General features: G+C 34.5%; 1 protein-coding gene across 1 annotated transcript in view; it reads right to left on the bottom strand.

Moving 5' to 3' along the window:
• LOC138941333 (uncharacterized) overlaps window positions 1-2,221 on the bottom strand; it is an 86,160-nt gene extending 83,939 nt beyond the window's left edge. Inside the window, 1 exon segment of the mRNA XM_070310893.1 lies at window positions 2,183-2,221. Within this exon segment, the coding sequence (XP_070166994.1) occupies window positions 2,183-2,221 (39 nt within the window).
• Between the last annotated feature and the right edge of the window lie 18,018 nt (window positions 2,222-20,239).

Here is a 20,239-nt window from a genome sequence, read left to right as displayed (position 1 = left end):
TAATAGTATTTGAGTTATAAGCAATCAAAGTTTGCCAATGATATCACGTAGAGCTTGCGCGCTTAGATCCGTACACATATACGCGTGATCTGTCATCTGTTATTGATTTTACAAATTAGGTAATATTGATTTTTGCTGCACAGCTGATTTTATTGTTTCTTGTGAATACCATGTACGGCGGTCAGCTTACATTAATGAATATTTAACGAACTATAAATGTTGTATGTAAAATATTTAATTTTTTTTTAAATATCAATTTAAATAGTTGATTAATTATTATATTTAAATAAAAATATAAACTTAATATTTTCACACATTTAAGAAACATAGTTTATTTTTGTTTTGATCGCGCGGAGAAGTTTTGAGGAAATAAATTTATTTATTTTATCTGTCAGCAATAACAGATAACAAATCAGTACATGTGTAAATATAGTTACAAGCCTGAGGGCGTATATTCTATTATTAGCAAATTTTGATTACTTATAACTCAAAAACTATTGTAGCTTCCATATTTTTCTATTAAGATTTTTTACTCCATTTTACCTCTAGAATACGCTATTAAAATATTGTACGGAGGTTATAAGACACCCTGTATATATATCAGGGTGTCCCATTTTATCACTCTCGTAACTTTGTAGGGAGCGGTCGTAGAGAAAAATGTTTCAATACAACAAAAGTTGTAAAGCTCAGAAGGGATCATCTGATGGTGATTTTTATCTTGATCTTGGTGTCAAATTTGAAGATCATTCAAAGATCAACATAAAAATTTAAAATGAAAACTCCTATTTTTCAGATCATATTGTTGCGCCTCTGGATTTGCATGCTAAATTTGTCCCTTTTGACGTTTCCGAGAGATCATCGTCGGGGGGGTTGTTGATGAACAACGGTTTTTTGGATATTTCTGGACGCCATGTTGGATTTGGTCCTGTGCTGTTGTGCCGTGAGGATGTTTCCTCTGACGGCTGGCTATCATCCGCGGCTTATACGAATTCTCTTATTGTTCAATATTCTCCTTTACATGTTCTTGTTATTAAAGTTCTTTTACTTAAGGTAAATGGCTATAACTTCGTCAACGGATATAATTTCGTCAGGCCTTCTTAAAATTAAATAAATTAAGCAATCTCGCGCATATCGACTATATTTCCCGATTTGAAACGATTTGAACACTTTTTATCGTCTCAATACGGAAATTTTGAACCGAAAGACGCATAAAAAATAAGGATTCCAGACAGCACAAAACATCCTCAGGATCATCCTGAATATGTCCAGGACGGTTCAGGACATTTGTAGGATGTTTTAAGATATATTATTACAAATATATTTATAAAAATTTAATATGCATACATAATTATTTTTAGTTGTGTCGGCTATTTTATATAATTTAGAAATCTTAAGTATTATAATAAGTATTAATGTCCTATAAATGTCCACTGGATAACCCCTGGATGTCTGTAGGATATATCTGTCCTGTCTATTATATTGGATGTCTTTTGGATTTCCAGAGGACATATACATGTACAATTAATTGTTAACATTAATTTCGTTTAATATTAATAATTGAATTTGATGCGCACATTTTCATATATCCAAAATTATTATTTATTTAATATTTTATGAGAAATGTTACTGTTCGCAACATTCCAAAAACTTTACAAACAATAGTATTCAACCGCTTCGTTTGTTTACCGCTATGCGACACGCGAACTCGTATTTGAGATTTGGTCATGAGAATTATATAAAGCTTGCAAAGAGCAACTGACAGGAAATTACAAATGTGATTATTTTCTATCAGTTCAATTTCTGATGCAATCCCAACATAGGGAATTCAGATATTGGATTGTTTAGAAAATATTACACAATTCAAACCCGGGAGCCAAACCTAAAATATTCATGTACAGCACGAAAGCCTCAAATATTAAAGGACGGTGAACTATTTTTAATATTAGATTTTTAATATTGGCAGTAAATAACAAAACATAATTTTAATTTATATTTAAATTTTAAAATTTGTTCCTTGAAACATACGAAAAATATCCCTAACATATCCTATAAAAATCCTTAGGATGTTCCACAGGATCTCCCTGGATTCTCCAGAGGTTAATATACGGCTATCATTTACTCTTCCTCAGGACATCCAGAGGAGATCTGAGGATTACAATGGGATATCCTGAGGATATCCTACGTGTATGTCCTGGATGCCCTTTGGACGTCCTAAGGACATCCTTGTGCTGTCTGGGATATATACGTTTATCCTAACGCGGAGTCGCCACAAGCGCCACTGACGTAGCGGCAGTCACGCACAAGACCTAGCGACGAGCGGACGTGTCTTAAGATTTCAGATTTCAATTGGTAAGTAAATTCAGTTTTTTGTTCATGATTTTACATAAATTAAGTTTGAATAAAATATAGAAAAAATTTTTATTCAAGTTTTCACATTATTTGTTTAAATAAAATGGATGACGAAATTATGTGTCCTTAAATTGCCTCGTGGCTCTTATTTCGTCACACTGATGAAATTAAGTGAGAATGCTTACGGAGTAATTGTAAGTTTTTACATGTGTAAAAAATATTTTGATTTTTTACAATAATTTTTTTAAAAACGCTAATAGAGTTTACAATACTAAGATTAAATTTCGTCATAGAATTACCTTGCGTTTATTAAAGTAATCTTCAATTTTTGAAATGTCAATTCGGTATGACGAAATTAGATACATTGTGGTTTTTACTCGGGTGGATATAACTTCGTCAAATACATTTTATTAATAAAAGTCTAAGAAAAAAAAAACGAACGTCATTTCACTCCAGCGTTCATTTATTCTATTCTTGAATACTACCAACAATTATTGTTTGTCCTCCTTATTTATGTGGAAAAGAAATAATATTGAATGACGATATTATATCCAACATAAATGATACTTGTCTCTTATTTCATCACTCGGCAAAAATAGATACTGTCAGTGTTAAATAGACTGGACTATTTCGCCATGCACTTTTCATTTTATTTAATATAACAAATAATTAAATTGTTTTTATTATAATAAATTTAATCAACTCAATTGCTACGTTTATTTTTCTATTTATGCCTGTATCTCATTTTTATAGTTTTGAAGATGGAGAAAGGGAAGAAGTCCCAAATCAAAAAGAAACCCAAACGAAACATGAATTATAATGATCAAACGATGAAACTAGCTTTACAACAAATTAGCGAAGGGATGTCCGTAAGCAGCGCTTCGAAAGCATTTGGCATTCCCAGAACTACGTTTCAAGATAAAAAATTTGGACGACATCAACGATCAGTCGGAGCTCCTACTATATTGAGACAAGATGAGGAAAAAGTTTTTATCAATTGGATAGTCGAACTGGGAAAGCAAGGATTTCCAGTAACAAAGGACCAACTCTTGTACAGTGTTTCCAACTACATGGCAGAAAACGGACGTATCAATTGTTTCAAGGATGGAATTCCAGGGCGCCGATGGTATGAAGGTTTTTTAAATCGCCACAAAGAAATATCCAAAAGAGTACCTCAAAATTTGTCGATGGCTAGAGCAAACATAAGTGAAGAAGGAGTTCGAAATTGGCATGCAAAAATCAAGAACTTTTTTGAAGAATATGGTGATCTCAAACAGGTTTTAACTTGTCCCAATCGCATTTTCAATTGCGATGAGACAGCTTTTTACCTTTGTCCAAAAGATAAATTCATTCTCGCCAAAAAAGGATCTAAACAGATTTATAGTAGAATAACTAATGAGAGACGAAAAGGAATGCCTGACAGTTCTTATTGGAGCATCAGCTACTGGATGTTTAATGCCACCATTAACTCTGTTCCCATACAAACGCATGCCACAAAATATTGTTGCGAAAATGCCCAAAAATTGGGGAATAGGGAGAACCGACTCAGGTTGGATGACATGCGAGGCATTTTATGAATACATAACAAATATTTTTTATCCATATTTGCAATTAAATAATGTCGAATTTCCTGTTGTCATGTTCCTTGATGGGCACTCATCCCATTTTTCTTTGCATCTAAGTACATTTTGCAGAGAAAAGGGCATTATTTTAATCGGCTTGATACCAAATGCAACGCATCTTCTGCAGCCTATGGATGTATCCTTGTTTCACCCCCTTAAGAACGAGTGGAAAAAAATAATTCATGAATGGCGGATCAATAATAACGGTGAACGTCTGAAAAGGAGGATTTTTCAGGTTTAGTTAACGAATGTTTGCAAAGAGCAGCTAAACCAGAAACGATACGCAATGGCTTCAGGATCTGTGGATTATACCCATTCGATGTGAATGCAGTGCCTTTTGAAAAACTATTAAAAACTACAGCCGATGATTCAGAAAAAACAGAAAGTGAAGAATCAGAGCCAAGAGAAAAAAATGAAGAAGATATTTGCTCAATTCTGTCAGTCATTGAAAGTACGATAGGAGTCGAAAGATTAAAAGAGTTCAAGAGATGTGAAAAGGATCAATGGAATGGCCAAACGAAAGATGAGGGTCTTTTTAATTTTTGGTTAGACATTAAAAAAAAAATACCTGACTCATCACTTCAAAATATGAGTATTTCAGAAAATAATCAACAAGAGCATAATACAACACTCGAGGCAAATATAAATTTTTCCGCCCTTGAACTTGATGAGAATTTCGCTGCGAACGGTGTAATCGACTTGGACATAAATGCAGATGGTTCAGTTGTGATTTCGACACCAAAATCAAGCTGTGCAGATACTCCACAGATTTTCCGACAGTTTGATGACTCACCGATCTCCAACCTAACAGAACAACGAGATGAAAATGCTAACAACCTCGAAAATTTTGATAAACAAACACCGATTACCCAGAAAAAATTATTTCCATCTCCGTTCAAAAATGCGCTTTTTTGGCCAGACACCCCAGTTTCAACAACCAAATCTGGAAAAGTTAGACGGAAGATAACTCCATCAGTAGCTATTGCTGATGAGTTTATGGCATATCAAATAAAACTCAAAAAGGAAAAGGATGAAAAACTATCCAAATCAAAATCGAAAGGTAAGGGTAAGAAAAATTCAAATAGAAATGAAGATGAAAATGCCAAAAATAATATGACTGATGCGAATACTACAGAAATAATCAAAGGTGATTATGTAGTAATTCTCTATGAGGGTGAGAAATTCCCAGGCCTGGTACTCGATATTGAAGAAGGACCAAAGTTTAAAATAAAAACAATGGCAATGGGTGGTATGAGTATACAGAATAGATGGAAATGGCCTGATAAGGATGATATTCTAGTCTACGAAAGAGAAGAAATTGTAAAAAAGATCTTGCCACCCATCCTCTTGAATAATAGAGGGATCTATTCCGTAAACATTGATTAATGATATTTAAATAACGGTGATAATAGATGTAAGAAAAAAATTAATGATACTTAAATAACGGTGATAATAGATATAAGAAAAAAATTAATGAGACTTAAATAACATGTGATAATAGATGTAAGAAAAAAATTAATGATACTTAAATAACGGTGATAATAGATATAAGAAAAAAATTAATGAGACTTAAATAACATGTGATAATAGATGTAAGAAAAGAAATTCTGTTATTTGTGAGTAAATATTTAAACAAGATTGATTAATAAAGAGTCATTATTTGTGATAAAATTAATTTTCTTTTATACACCCCATATTTAAACGCTCTAGTCCAATTGACGGAATTACGTACGAGTAGTGACGAAGTTGAAAACTACACAATATTCTATGACGAAATTACGTACACGGAGTGACGAAGTTAAAAACGATACCGTTTTTTCTGACGAAACTAGGTACAAAATAGAGGTTCGAAAAAACTACTTTTTTGTTATAACTATCAATAGTTTATACATTTGATACACTTTCTAAAGTTTGACAGATTCGTTTTACCCGATAAATAATTCCCTCCATAGGAAAAACAACCTAAACATAATATTTTGAGGTCATAATGCATGTACACCGTTAGCATGACGAAGTTATAGCCATTTACCTTACGAGTGCATATTCATTTCAGGCGTGAGTGAACGCGAGGGTAAGGGAGAGACCGCCAGAAAGCGTAACATTTTTTGGGAGCTCGTCTGGGATCAGTAAAGTACCGCTGCAAGAGTTTCTCTCTCAATTTTCTCTTATTACACGAGCGAACAAGTGGGATGATACAACACAATCTATGGTGTTAGCTGCCAGTTTGTGGGGAAAAGTGCGTACGGTATTAGAAGTGATAGAAAATATAGAAAATTTAAATTTGTCGGAGTTGAAATCTAAACTTGAACTTCTTTTCGGAGAAGGAAGTTTAACTCAAAATTATTATTTCTTTTTCGCAAATAGAAGACAGAAATTTGGGCAAGATTTAGCAACTTTTGGTACTGAGATAGAAAGATTATCCCGTTTGGCTTATCCGGAATGCCCGTACGCAGTTCGAGATAAGATCGCATGTGCTCAATTTATCTCAACTTTGTCGGACAATTTTGTTAAACGTACTCTTCAATTGGAGGGAATTACTTCGTTAAATTTAGCAATTGAAAAAGCTAAAGCGGTAAAAATTATACAAGAAGAAGATTTTGGAAGGAAGAAAGAAAAGAAGTGGAATACCAGTAATTTTCAGAAAAACAATGAGAGAGATGAGAGGAACCACGCGCAAATGGAAAAAAGATGTGAAAGAGAAGTGTTACGTCCGGTGGACACCACGATTCTTTTCTTTCACGTAATATTAAACCTACGCTCTGGAACTCTTTGTACTTGACATAAACAATAAACTAAAAGAATATCTAGCAGGCGAGACTAATACTTCAGAATGTAAACCATGAATATTCGAACACAAAGGGCCGCTAGAAGACCAGGAATTTTAAACAATAATTAAAAGCTACTCGAACCATGAGAAGGCTCGAAATCTAAACAGTGCGCATGCAAGAGACAAACAAACGGATCACATAATTTCTTTTTTCTTGAGAGCCGCTAGTGAAAACGCGGTATAAGAAGAGTCTCGAACAAAGGCCCTTCTAAAAACTAGAGCTATGTCTTATCAACATAGTTATGATCCGCGACTGAAACTCGCAACACTTGACACCACAAGCTCTCCTGCTAGACCATCCTTGCGCGTTATCTGCTTGAGATAAAACCCAAGTGAATAATAAAACTGTCAACTTGGTCGATCAGGGCAGACTCTCCAGTGGGCAAGACTTAATTTAAAAAAAAAAAACCTACACCAATAGGCGCAACCTCTTGGACTTTCTTTTGAAAGGAAGATCCCCTCAACTCATAAGAGGGGCATCATTTTTAGAAACTGATTCGTCAAAAAAAGAATATTGCTTGCCTAATCGAGAAGGTACGCGAGGAGACGCCAAGATTCGATGTACGCGAAATCCTGTCTCAGGAAAGTCAGTCCATCTTCGCATCTCGATTCAGAAGGTTGGTACTGAGTCTATCCTGACTTATCAAAACTTCGAAAATCTGAATCTATTCTCTCAAGTTCTCTCTGCGATAGTGCTAGCGCAAGGAATTTCACATTAGACGAGCTAAACTTTTATAATCGTGCGGACATGTGACGAGTGGTGTGCCCTTGAGTGCATTAACCAACATCACCGGAACCGAGCGGATCTCTTAACCAATTTTCCAGTCAGCTCTTTCACGGGAGACGGAGGGTCACTCATCACTCGGTTATCGAAAGTCATCTTTTCCTTGCACACAACAAGTAGTGAGTCTACCAAAGATTTCTTTTCCCTTTGTTTGTGTTTTGTCTTTTTCTCTCATATACCATTCCTTACCTTTCTTCCCTTCCTCTAAAAAAAAAAACAGTTGTTGTTAAGTTAGAACCTTTAATTAAAATTCATGCATAATATTTACTAATTTAATTTAAATTTTTGGTTAAATAAAATTCTGGTTATTAAATATTTGTGTCTCCCCTCCTTTGAACTTTCTTTCTCCTTCGCGAGTCCATAAGTTTGATTAGCCAAGATCTTAAATACTGTCAAGATTGGCATTCACGCTATTGTTAGACGCGAGCAATCCTTTCTCTCTTGCGAGTCCATAAGTTTGATTAGCCGAGATCTTGAATACTGTCAAGATTGGCATTTATACTTATAGTTAGACTTAAGCAATCCTTCCTCTTTCACGGTTTCCTAAATGTGATTAGCCAGGATCCTGGCTTAATAGCATGATTGGCATTCATACTTAGCTGCCAGGCCCAGAAGGAAATCTTCTCTCCTTACTTCCATAATAATTCTCTCTCTATATCGTTTTATTCCCCCTCTTTCTCAAAAAGAAATATATATATTACATGTAATTGAGATCTTTAAGAGTTTTCTCCATTTTTCTTTATCAATTTATTTTCATTATCAAACTGTTTTCTTTAACTAAGTATCAATATCTCCGTTAACTCTTGCGTGTGTTCCTAGTGGAAACAACCCCGGCAAAGCGCTCGAAGTGTAGAGCGAAACACATTCGCAACCGGGAAAATAAAAAGATCCGGAAACTATTGGCTCGGGCGTCCGCGGATTCCACCTTTACTATTGATTACAATAAGTTAAATTTAGATGAACGTTCCTTTAAATTAAGAGTCCAGCGTTTAATCAACACACCAATACACAATACACACCCTTGTCCCCCTAGTTTTTCTTTTGATTATTCACCTCCTTCTTACTTCCCCGTCTCTTTCCCCAAGTTTTAAGTCACCTTCTCTCGAGCCTCAACCCTCGCGAATTCCCACTCCCCCTCCTCCTTCTGACAGTCCACCTATCCTTTCCGAACAATCTCAACCTTCGAGAATACCCATTCCCCCTCTTCTCCCTGATCATCCACAACTTCTCTCCGAACAATCGATTCCTCATCCGATTCCTACCCATTCAAATTCGTCCTCCTCCCGCCTCGAATTGTCCGATCTCCCAGGAGTGTCTCATGATTTCGAAGAAGCCCTCCACGACTTCGTAGAAGAATGTCCCGATCTCAAAGAAGTACCGCAAGATTTTAAACCGGAATCTTCCGATCCCGAAGAAGAATCGGAGTCTCTTTTCGAAGACCGGGATAGGAAAGACTGGTACCGATATTTCCTAAGTCAATTTCCCCCTTACCTTGTGCCTTTTACAGACGAGGATTATCACGTCGGTCTAGATATAGTGGATCTTGACCAATTCCATCTTATTCTTCGAACCAGTCCACCTGGCTCAATCAACCCATTTTTTTGTTCCAGGTTCCCGATTTCGTCTAGCCGTCCCTATCGAAGTCTTCTGGATGAAGTTCCCTTCCCCCTCTACCGTACTAATCCGAGATCTTTAACAGTCATCCTACCTTTGCCCTTACTTTTTAATTTTTCCTTTTTTTTCTATAATTTATAACTATTTAAACTTTATATTGTAAATTTCCAACCGGAATTTAAATTTTACTCTCCCTGTTTAATTCCGGTTGATGTGTCCTCCGTATTTATTGTAACACCCGCGAGAACATAATTTTCCTTTACCTACACTCACACACACGAATACTTACAATTACACATTAGAATTTAAGAAGATGTATTTTACATATAAGCTTTCGTAAACCGAACTAAATGTTCGTTATTAATTTTTATCCTTTTTGAAATCATCCATTTATTATTTATAAATGCAACGTTAAACTTTAAAATTCGAGTAATTTATTAACCCGACCTCCTTCCTCTTGTCCGAAATCGCACAGGGTCCCGTCCCAGGTAAAAAGGATTCAGTTCCTTTACCGGAAAGGGGACCGCCGAGCGAACGGCCTATCGATAGTGTAAAAGCGACCCTTCCGGTCGTGGACCTATCTTGGGCCCTAGACGGTTCGTTCGACTCTAAGGCACACATAGTCTAGCGTCTGTCTAAGAGATAAGTAGGTTACGCCCTCCCGCTGGCTCTCCATTCATTTGAGTCTGGACGTAACAGAAGAATGAAAATTCTCGGAAAAATAATTTCAATTTGAAAAATAAAAATGGATATATTGGATGGAGGATATTTTCATTCTGAATGCTCTGAAGAAAAGGAAATTTGAATTAGTTGAACTTTTTGGGGTGAATTCAATTTGTGGAAAAAATACCCCGATTGTTCACAGTTTTATAGATTGTAATGTTAAAAGAATTGAACAAGATAATTTTTGTTATTCTGGATAAATAAATTAAACAATATGACGGTAAAGGATTCGTATCTCCTTCCTAGAATAGATGATATTCTAGACAAGCTCTCAGGTAACGCTTTGTTTTCTACACTTGATTTTAAAAGTGATTATTGGCAATTGAAAATTCGTCCAAAGGACAAAGAGAAAACGGCTTTCTCTATCGGCAGAGGATTATGACAATTTACAGTGATGCCTTTAGTTTTGTGTAACGCCCCTGCTACATTTGAGAGATTAATGGAAAAAGTTTTGCAAGGAATTTTATCGAAGAAATGTTTAGTTTATTTAAATGATATAATAATTTTCGGGAAAACTTTTAATGAAATGTTAGAAAATCTTAAAGTTGTATTTTTACGATTACGGGAAGCAAATTTAAAAGTTAATTCCAAGAAATGTGTTTTATTTCAAAGAAGTGTAAAATATCTAGTATATGTAACGCCGGCAGAAGGCGTTGCTACGGATCCTGAAAAAATCGCTGCCGTAAGAGATTGGCCGGCGCCTCATACGAAAAAACAATTACGTAGTTCTGTCGGATTTTGCTCGTATTATGGAAAATTCGTAAAGGGTTTTTCTTTAATCGCTAAACCTCTATTTACACTAACAGAGAATTAAATTAAATTTGTTTGGGGAGATAATTGTAAAAGTGCTTTTGAAAAATTAAAACAAATGTCATCTTCTTTGATTTTGTCTTTTCCAAAAGGGGAAGGCGAGTTTTCGTTAGACACGGATGCTTCGAATATCGGAATTAGTGCGGTATTATCTCAGAAGGAAGGGAGAGAAAAATTTATTGTTTTCTTTAGTCGAGTGTTTAGTAAAACTGAACGGAATTACTGTGTTACTCGCCGTGAATTACTAGCGATTATTGACGTTATAAAGTTCTTTCGTCATTATCTTTTAGGTCGAAGATTTTTAATGCGCACAAACCATATTTCTTTGAAATGGTTAATGTCCTTTAAAGATTTAGAAGGACAACTGGCTCGTTAGTTGGCAAGACTTCAGGAATATGACTTTGAAGTGGTTCATCGAAAAGGAGAATCACGCAAAAATGCCGATGGATTGTCCAGACGGTTGTGTGAAACTTATGGATGTGAATATTGTACTAAGGTTGAGAAGAAAAACACAGTTGAGTATGAGAAAGTGGTTGCTCGAATAGTGCTTGAATGAAAAAATTTGGAAGAATGGCGTAAGGAGCAGGAAGAAGATTCTAGTATCGTAATTATTTTTCGAGGAAAAAGAGAAGGAATACGTTCACCTCGTTCTGAGTTAGCGACTCAAAATATTTCTGCTCAACTATACTGGATGTATTGGGATGCTTTAGTTCTTCAAGATGAAATTCTTTATAAAAAATGGAAAGCTCCAAACTTGAAATCTAGTTTTTTTCAGCTGATTGTTCCTCGTAAACGAGTGAAGGAAATTTTAGAAAAAGTACATGATTCTCCATCGGGAGGGCATTTTGGAATAAATAAAACTCTAGAGAAAGTTCGCAAGCGCTTTTATTGAGCGACTTGCAAACAAAATGTTGAGGATTGGTCATGTAAAATTTGTATTTCCAAAAAGGGTCCCATAGGAAAAGGGGAGTCTCCAATGCAAATTTATAATGTTGGAAATCCTTTCCAGAAAGTTCAAATGGATATTCTTGGTCCGCTTCCGACAACTTCACCTGGGAATAGATATTTAACTGTCATCGTGGATTGCTTCACTAAATGGGTTGAAGCTTTTCCCTTGAATAATATTAGAGCAAGAGCGGTGGCAGAGATTTTCGTCAGCCAATTTATCTCCAGACATAGAGTACCTGCAGAAATTCACACAGGGAAGGAATTTTTAATCAAAGTTATTTTCATAATTGATACAACTTCTTGGTATTAGAAAGACATGGACTACCGCTTCGCACCCTCAGTCTAATGGTCAGATCGAACGGCAGCATCAGACTATAATTAATTATTTAGCGAAATATATTTCTCAAAATCAAAGAAATTGAGATCAATGGATTCCCATGTTCCTTTTAGCCTACAGATCTTCAAGACATGAGAATACTGGAATGACTCCTGCGGAGTTATGCTTTGCTCGAGACCTAAAATTACTGTGGATTTAATACGAGAAAATCCTTCAAAGTATCTAAAGGAGGAATCGCTTCCGATAGGAAATTTTGTTACAACCTTGCGGGAAAAATTGGAAGAAATACATTTCGAATGAAGAATTGGTACAATCATCGAACTAGAAAACTTCTATTTCAGGAGGGCAGAAAGTTTGGTTTTATAATACCCGAAGGGTTAAAGGTAAAGTTCCGAAGTTGTAAAGCAGTTGGGAAGGACCTTTCTTCATAGTTAAAAGACTTAATGATGTAGTGTACTGTATTCAGAAAACATCTAGGCATAGGAAAAAGTAATTCATGCGGATAGGTTAGCTATCCGCAATTAAGACAAATAATTGTTTTAAAAAATACATTGTAAATAATTACATACTTTTTCTTAAAAACAATTATTTTTTTTATACCAAATGATTTGTCTCATTATTCTGTACATAAAAGTATTGCGGTAAGATTATCGAAAACTAAATATTTTACGAGATATTTTATTTTTTATATCAAAATATGTCAGATTAAGATATAAAATAACTCAAAAAGTACTTAATGAAAAAATACTTTATTATAGTATTTTGAAAAGCTCTCGAGATAAGCTACAAGAATATGCAATGAAAAATAGGGAATTCCATTTAAGAAAACATCTATGACATTGACCTGCCCTTCAATAGGTCACTCAAGGTCAAGTACATATTTTCATCATCTGTCCCCCTTTATGTCCTACAACTTTTGTCTGAAACATTTTTCCGTATCTTCCATATTTTTCGAGATATTTGCCTGAGGAGATTAAAATGGGACACCCTGTATATATAAAGTATTACGGTAAGATTATCGAAAACTAAATATTTTACGATATATTTAATTTTTTATATCAAAATATGTCAGATTATAAAATACAAAATAACTCAAAAAGTACTTAATGAAAAAATACTTTATTATATTGTATTATAGTATTTTGGAAAGCTCTCGAGGTAAGCTATAAGAATATGCAATAAAAAATAGGGGGTTCCATTTAAGAAATTAAAGGTTTCCCTGACTTGACATTAACGATTCTATCCAAGGTCAAACCAATGACACCATCTTATGTTCCCCTCAAAACTATACAATTTTTGTTGAAAACGTTTTTCTCTAAAATGCTTAGTTTTTGAAAGAAAGGGGGTGTACGGGTGATCTAGGACACCCTGTATATATATATATATATATATATATATATATATATATATATATATTCAAGATTCGTATAAAGATTACACGTTTCTACATTTTCTCGGAGCTTCATCACGAAACGGTGAAGTTTCTCTTCACGGAATATTTAACCCTATTGATCCCGAGCACATCCTTGCCTGCCATTTCCTCCACGTATCTTTCGTCTTCTTCGTACCGAAACGTCCAAGAATTTGCAGTCTTCTACTTTATCTTCTTGTCGTACTTTCTTCACTTCCGCTTTACGCGTGTATTGCGTGGTTAAATATTATTATAAGATCTTGGCTCTCTCTAATTGTCATACCATCATTTTTGTATGTCTCATCAGTTTTATCTTCTTTATGAAAGATTTTTTCAATTTTTCTCGATCACAAAGGATGCCATTCTGTTCAAAATCTCTTCTGTTCAAAGTACGCGAGATTTTTACTGCACTTATACTTTTCTGTATTTTTTCTCTTTACGGAATCTGCGTCATTATCCGTTGCAAACATTAACATAGACGATTATAATAATTCAATATTTGCTTATAAAAAATTTGCATATACAAGGTGTCCGGTAAAGATTATGCCAACGCTCGAGAGTACAGTAAATTGAACAGAAAAATCCTGTAACATTTTTTTCTATAACACTTAATAAAGAAGTTATTATTGAATAAGTGTGCGTGAGCGCTCCGTCGCTACGGCAACGCACACTACCAGGCGGGCGGCTCACCGACATACATCCGGCTAAAAGTCGGCGCTGATTGACCAGACTTTATTCAATAATATTTCCTTTATTATGCGTTATAGAAAAAAATGTTATAGGACTTTTCTGTTCAGTTTACTATGCTCTACCCGCTCACAAGTGTTGGCACAATCTTTACCAGACACCCTGTATAATTATAATCTTATTTTAAATATACAATACATCACCAATTGTGACTATATACAAGATATTCGATAATAATCGTATCACCTCTTGTGTGCAAATAGAGCAGGTGAAACCGAAGAGGAAAGTCCTTTACTATTTTGCGATGTTTGTAATAATTATTGAAAAATTAATTAAAAAGGATTAGCAAATTCGCGCGAGTATAAACGCGCAGTAAAAAGGAACAACTTATTGATGTGTAGTTGCTAGAACGCGAAAATCCATCGTTATGTACCGCTCGTACGTAACCGTTCTGATTTGTAGAGCGCTCCTCCTGAAACTTCGTTGCGCACCTAGCGACCGTATACTTTTGAATTGTCTCTGGGCCGTTCTTTCTCGTATGTCGTATGTGAATGGCATATTCGCGCGAATTGGTCGATGTTTTTTAATTAATTTCTCAATAATTATTATGAAAATAAAAAAATGATACTATTAGGTAACAAAATAGTAAGGACTTTTCTCCTCGATTTCATCTGGTTTACCTGCACATGAGAGATGATATGATTAATATCGGACGCCCTGCATATATACATATACAGGGTGTCTGATAATAATCGCCCCATCCATAATGTGCAAGTAGAACGGGTTAAATCGAGCAGGAAGGTCCTTTACCATTTTGCGATTTTTGTAATAATTATTAAGAAATTAATTTTAAAAATCGACCAATTCGCGCGAGTATAAACGCGCAGCGAGAAGAGAACCCAAAAGTAGGCGCGTGATAAAGTTTTGGAAGGAGCGCTCTACAAATGACAGCAGTTATGTACGAGCGGTACATAAAAATAGATTCTCCTAGTAACTACCAGGTATATAAATATGAAACCGGAATTTGCCCATAGATTGCCTTAGCTGTCAATGTAGTTACCGTCAAACCGCGTCATTGCCGCCATTTTCTTGTTTTGACATCTGATAAATATTTTCAACTCACAACAATACAAGTTTCATACAACAGCATAGTTTTTAATAGCGTCAAACATGTCGAATTTTGTGCCTGGAAACTACGATTTGCGGACAGCATTGATTTTCTATTACCATTTGAAGAAAACTGCTGCAGAATTGCATCGAATGCTTGTCGAAGCTTACGATGAGCATGTTCTTGGTAAATCACAGTGCTTTGAGTGGTTTAAAAAATTCAAAAGTGGCGATTTTGACGTGAGAAACGAAAAACGTGGAAGACCACCGAAAAAGTTTGAAGACAGCTAAAACCTGACGAAACCGTTAATACTGAACGCTACCGACAACAAATGATCGATTTGAATCAAGCTTTGCGTGAAAAACGACCAGAATATCAAAAAAGGCAACACAAAGTGAATTTGCTTCATGATAATGCACCATCACACACAGCAAAACCGGTGAAGGAAACGATTGAGGCGTTTAGTTGGGAAATACTTTCGCATGCGGCTTACTCACCAGACTTGGCTCCATCCGATTACTACTTATTTGCATCGATGGGACACGCACTTGCTGAGCAGCACTTCAGTTCTTACGAAAATGTACGAAAATGGCTCGATGACTGGTTTGCCTCAAAGGAGCAACAGTTTTTTTGGCGTGGCATCCACAAATTGTCAGAGAGATGGGAAAAATGTATAGCTAGCAATGGGCAATACTTCGAATAAAATATTTTTTATCATTTTCATACAATAAACGTGTATTTTCTATACAAAAATTCCGGTTGCATATTTGTATACCTGGTACATATCAATGCCGTCCATATCAAGCCGTTCTTTCTCACCGCGCAGTAATACTTGCGCAAATTGGCTGATCTTTTTTAATTAATTTCTCATTAATTATTGCAAAGATAAAGAACTTCTCTCCTCGGTTTCCCCTGCACGACCTGCACACGACGAGTGATGTGATTGACTTCGGACACCCTGTATATGGGTGTTTAAAAAAAAAAAGGTAAAATATTTTAAGAAGATTTAGTATGGCCAAAAACAAGTCGAAAAGTCTTAATAAACATGGATCCCCAAAAATGAGCCGTTTTTGACATATTTTTATTTTTTTGTTTTTATATTTTTGTAATTTTTATTTTTTATTTTAAATTTTTATTTTTATTGTGATTTATGCAAAAAAATAACACAACTGGTATTTAACCTTATTTTATTAGAAAAGATGCTCGAAATGACCTTCCAAGTTTATGCAGACCTTACTTTTCCGCAAAAAAAATCTCGTGCTCTTTCAAACACATCTGGGGGTTCATTTTGATTTTGACACAGATTTCTTGTATACGTAATTGTATACGTTGTAATTGTTCCGAGTTAATGATTGGCTCTATATATACCAGATTTTTTAAGTAGTCCCAAATGAGATTTTGCAAATATCTCCAAAACAGCTCATTTGCGGACCCATGTTTATTAAGCCTTTTTAACTTAATTTGGGACATACTAAATCTCCTTAAAATATCTTACTCTTTTTGTAAACATCCTGTATAACCACAATTTAAATATTTTTAAGTTTTTTATAAACAGTCCAATTTGTTTCTCTAATTATAAGTTATACGTATATCTATATATGTATAAAATTTTAATAATTTAACAAATTACAAAATAAAATTTTTTAAATTTATAAAATAAATTATACATCGTTTGAATATACCATATGTTCAGATTATCATTATAGTAAAAATTAATTAAATCTTTTTAGGCTAATTGTATAACCGGTGTATGCAATCATACTTATATTTGTCGTTTATTGCTCTTTCATTCGTCTCCTCTCTCTCTCTCTCTGTCTATTTCTCTTCCCCTCCTTCTCTTTTCCTTCTCCCTCTCCTCTTGCTCTCTTTCTCTCTCCCCTCCCCTCCCTTGCCCTCCCCACCCTTTTCCTTCCTCTCTCTCTCACCCTTCTTTTTCCCTCTCTCTCTCAAATTTAAATCAAGTAAACTTCATCTCTGCAATTAACTGAAGAATGTAGTTTTATTATCTTTTCGCTTTCTCAAAACTTAGTTTGTGAAAAATCTTTTTTTTTCAATCGCTTACAATTTGGAAATTAACAATATCTCAACATTTTAATTAGGTTGTTGAATAAACACATAGGACCAAGAACTGAATTGAAGAAAAACAAATCAACACATATCAACAAATCACTCAGACTTTTAACAATAATTTGCACTATAAATAATAAAACAAACAAAAAAGTTGAGAGAGGGAATTTTTTTGCATAAGTTTGTGCCCGATTTTCATAGATGGCATTAAGTTACTGCATAGCGGAGTTCTATTGTTTTCGTGTGGTAATTGTTGCTTACATCGAATAGATGACGTTGTCTTATGTCAATTTAGCGTCAGACATTGTTCAGATAAGTCCATTTGTGCATAAGGGAAATCATTAAAAATGGAGAACAAAAGGTGCATTTGCGGCATGTAATGCTATATGAATTTCGGAAAGGCGTGAGTGTTGGGATTGCACAAAAAAATATTCAAAGCGTTTATTTGGACCGCGCTCCTGCTCTCCGAACAGTCAAAAAGTGGTTTGGCAGATTTCGAAATGGTAATTTCAACATGGAGGATCAACCCCGCTCTGGACGGCCTTCTGGCATTGATGATGACATTGTGCATGCCTTAGTGGAAAGAAACCCAAGGATTACAACTGAGGATATTACTGAGAGGCTGAACATCGATAATTCAACCGCTTTTCGTCATTTAAAAAAGCTTGGATACATTTCCAAGCTTGATACGTGGGTGCCGCATCTCCTGACTGAAAGGAATAAGCTGCAGGAAAACTGCAGGAGTTGCAATGGGAAATTCTGCAGCACCCGCCATATTCTCCAGATATTGCGCCTTCAGATTTTTATCTGTTCCGGTCTTTGCAGAATAGTTTAAATGGCAAGAATCTCAATTCCGAGGAAGCTGTCGAAAACCACCTTACAAACTTTTTTCAAGAAAAACCAAGTTCTTTCTTCAAAAATGGAATCGATAAGCTTATAGATCGTTGGAAAACCATTGTAGAAAAGAATGGAGACTATATAATTGATTAATAAAAGTGTTATCTCTAAAATATAATCTATTGAAGTTTATACAATATTTAAATCGGGCACGAACTTATGCAATCACCCAATAGTTTAGCAATGACCTTTTTATCCATTTTACACAGAATACATTTGCATAACCGATGTAAAACAAGGTATATTTGTATAATTTGCTTTTTTATTTCATGCTTACGCTTCTTCGCGATGTTCATGTTTGCAAGATTATACATGAACGTTATACGGATGTTTACACATTTATACTTCTTTGCTTTTTTCTTTCAAGATATTTCAAATTATTTAAAAATGTGAAAAAATTATTAGAAAGAAAATTTTATTAAATGCAATGTGTAATTTAATTTAGATTTAAGATTTAATTTCAGATTCAGATGATATACTTTCATTAAACTTAAGAAATTAATCAGTCATAATTATATAATATTGCTTGTGTGGAACAAAGTTTTATTTAAATTTAAATTTTATCAATTCTGACAAACGTAAGCGTGCATTGTATCTTATAAAATTATTTATTACTAGAACAACACAAAGCGCGCGCCATTTGTTCTTTTCCATTTCAATATTTTTAATGATATACACAAAATCATATACGTCATAAAATAAATCAATATAACTGCCTAATATCGTAAATATTATTATCATATTCTTCTTCTTTTTTTCCTTCGGTCTCTCTCCCTCTCCCTGCTCACTCTCACCCCCCTCTCTCTCTCTCTACCCCTTCCCTCGCTCTCTCCTGCTTATTCTTCCTTTTCTTTAATTTTAAATAAACTAGCCTTTTTTTGTTTTTGCTCTTTTTTTCTCTCCTTTCCTCTCTCTTTTAAAATTAAATAAAATAAATAATATTAATAATTTTTAATAATATTTCTTAATAATATTTAACAATATATTTAATAAGACTAAACAATATTATTACCTGATATTATATTTATTTCCTCTCTCTATCTCTGTCTCTGTGGAGAAGACGTGTTAAACATCGCTCCGCAAAAGTGGGATATTGCAATAAAATGCGAGATGAAACATGCCACAAATGTGCGGGAAATCATAAAGCGATTGAATGTACGGCAACAAAGAAAAAATGTGTAAATTGTATGTTTAAAATTCGAACATACAACCTGAAGATAAGTGATGAACACAACGCCCTTAGCCCAGAATGTCCAACATTTAAAAGGGCGATACAGGAGGAGAAGAGGAGAGCCGGCTGGGAAGATGCGAAATAGCAACTACAGAAGGAAGCGGAAATAATATTGTATACAAACGCGCAAAGTTTTATGGCGCATAAAGATGAGATACAACATCAGATTATGAAGAAAGTAAATCCGACATTCATAGCGTTATCAGAGACAAGATTGACTGCTGAAATTGAAGACAGTGAAGTGAACGTACCAGGTTATAGTATAATTAGATGCGATGCTGAAAATAGAAATACAGGAGGGGTTGTTTTATATATAAGGAATGATATTAAATCTGAAATAGTATTTAAAAAATTAGAATCGAATTGTTGGTGTGCTGCGATTGAGGTGAAAGAAAAGAGGAATAATAATGGTAATATATCATTCACCGAGTGCATCGCATGGTGATTTCGTGAGATTTCTGGAGGATATAATAGAAGAGTTATTAATACGGGGAGAATGTATGGTAATAGGAGACTTTAATATAGATATTATGTTAGATTCGTTTTATACAAGGAAGTTACAAACGACAATGTTGAGCTTAGGCATGAAACAATATGTAAATAAACGACGAGAATTACGAAAGATAGTAAAACAATTATAGATTTAATTTTTGCTAATAATAAAATAGAAGTGCAGATAATGCATGAACCTAAAATAACGGATCATGCGTGGCTAAAAGTTGAACTGAATGCGAATAAATTTGATAATAAATACAGAGAACTTAGTGTTAGGAATTATAGAGAATTTATTAAATTAGTGGAAAATATAAATTAGAGAAAAACAA

The sequence above is a fragment of the Polyergus mexicanus genome, unplaced genomic scaffold (genome assembly GCF_030449975.1).
Source record: "Polyergus mexicanus isolate NDT 795.1 unplaced genomic scaffold, iyPolMexi1.0 SCAF_18, whole genome shotgun sequence".
In the NCBI taxonomy this organism is placed as follows: domain Eukaryota; kingdom Metazoa; phylum Arthropoda; class Insecta; order Hymenoptera; family Formicidae; genus Polyergus; species Polyergus mexicanus.
Note: the sequence above shows the minus strand (reverse complement) of the source record. Positions and strands in the feature narration are given on the sequence as shown.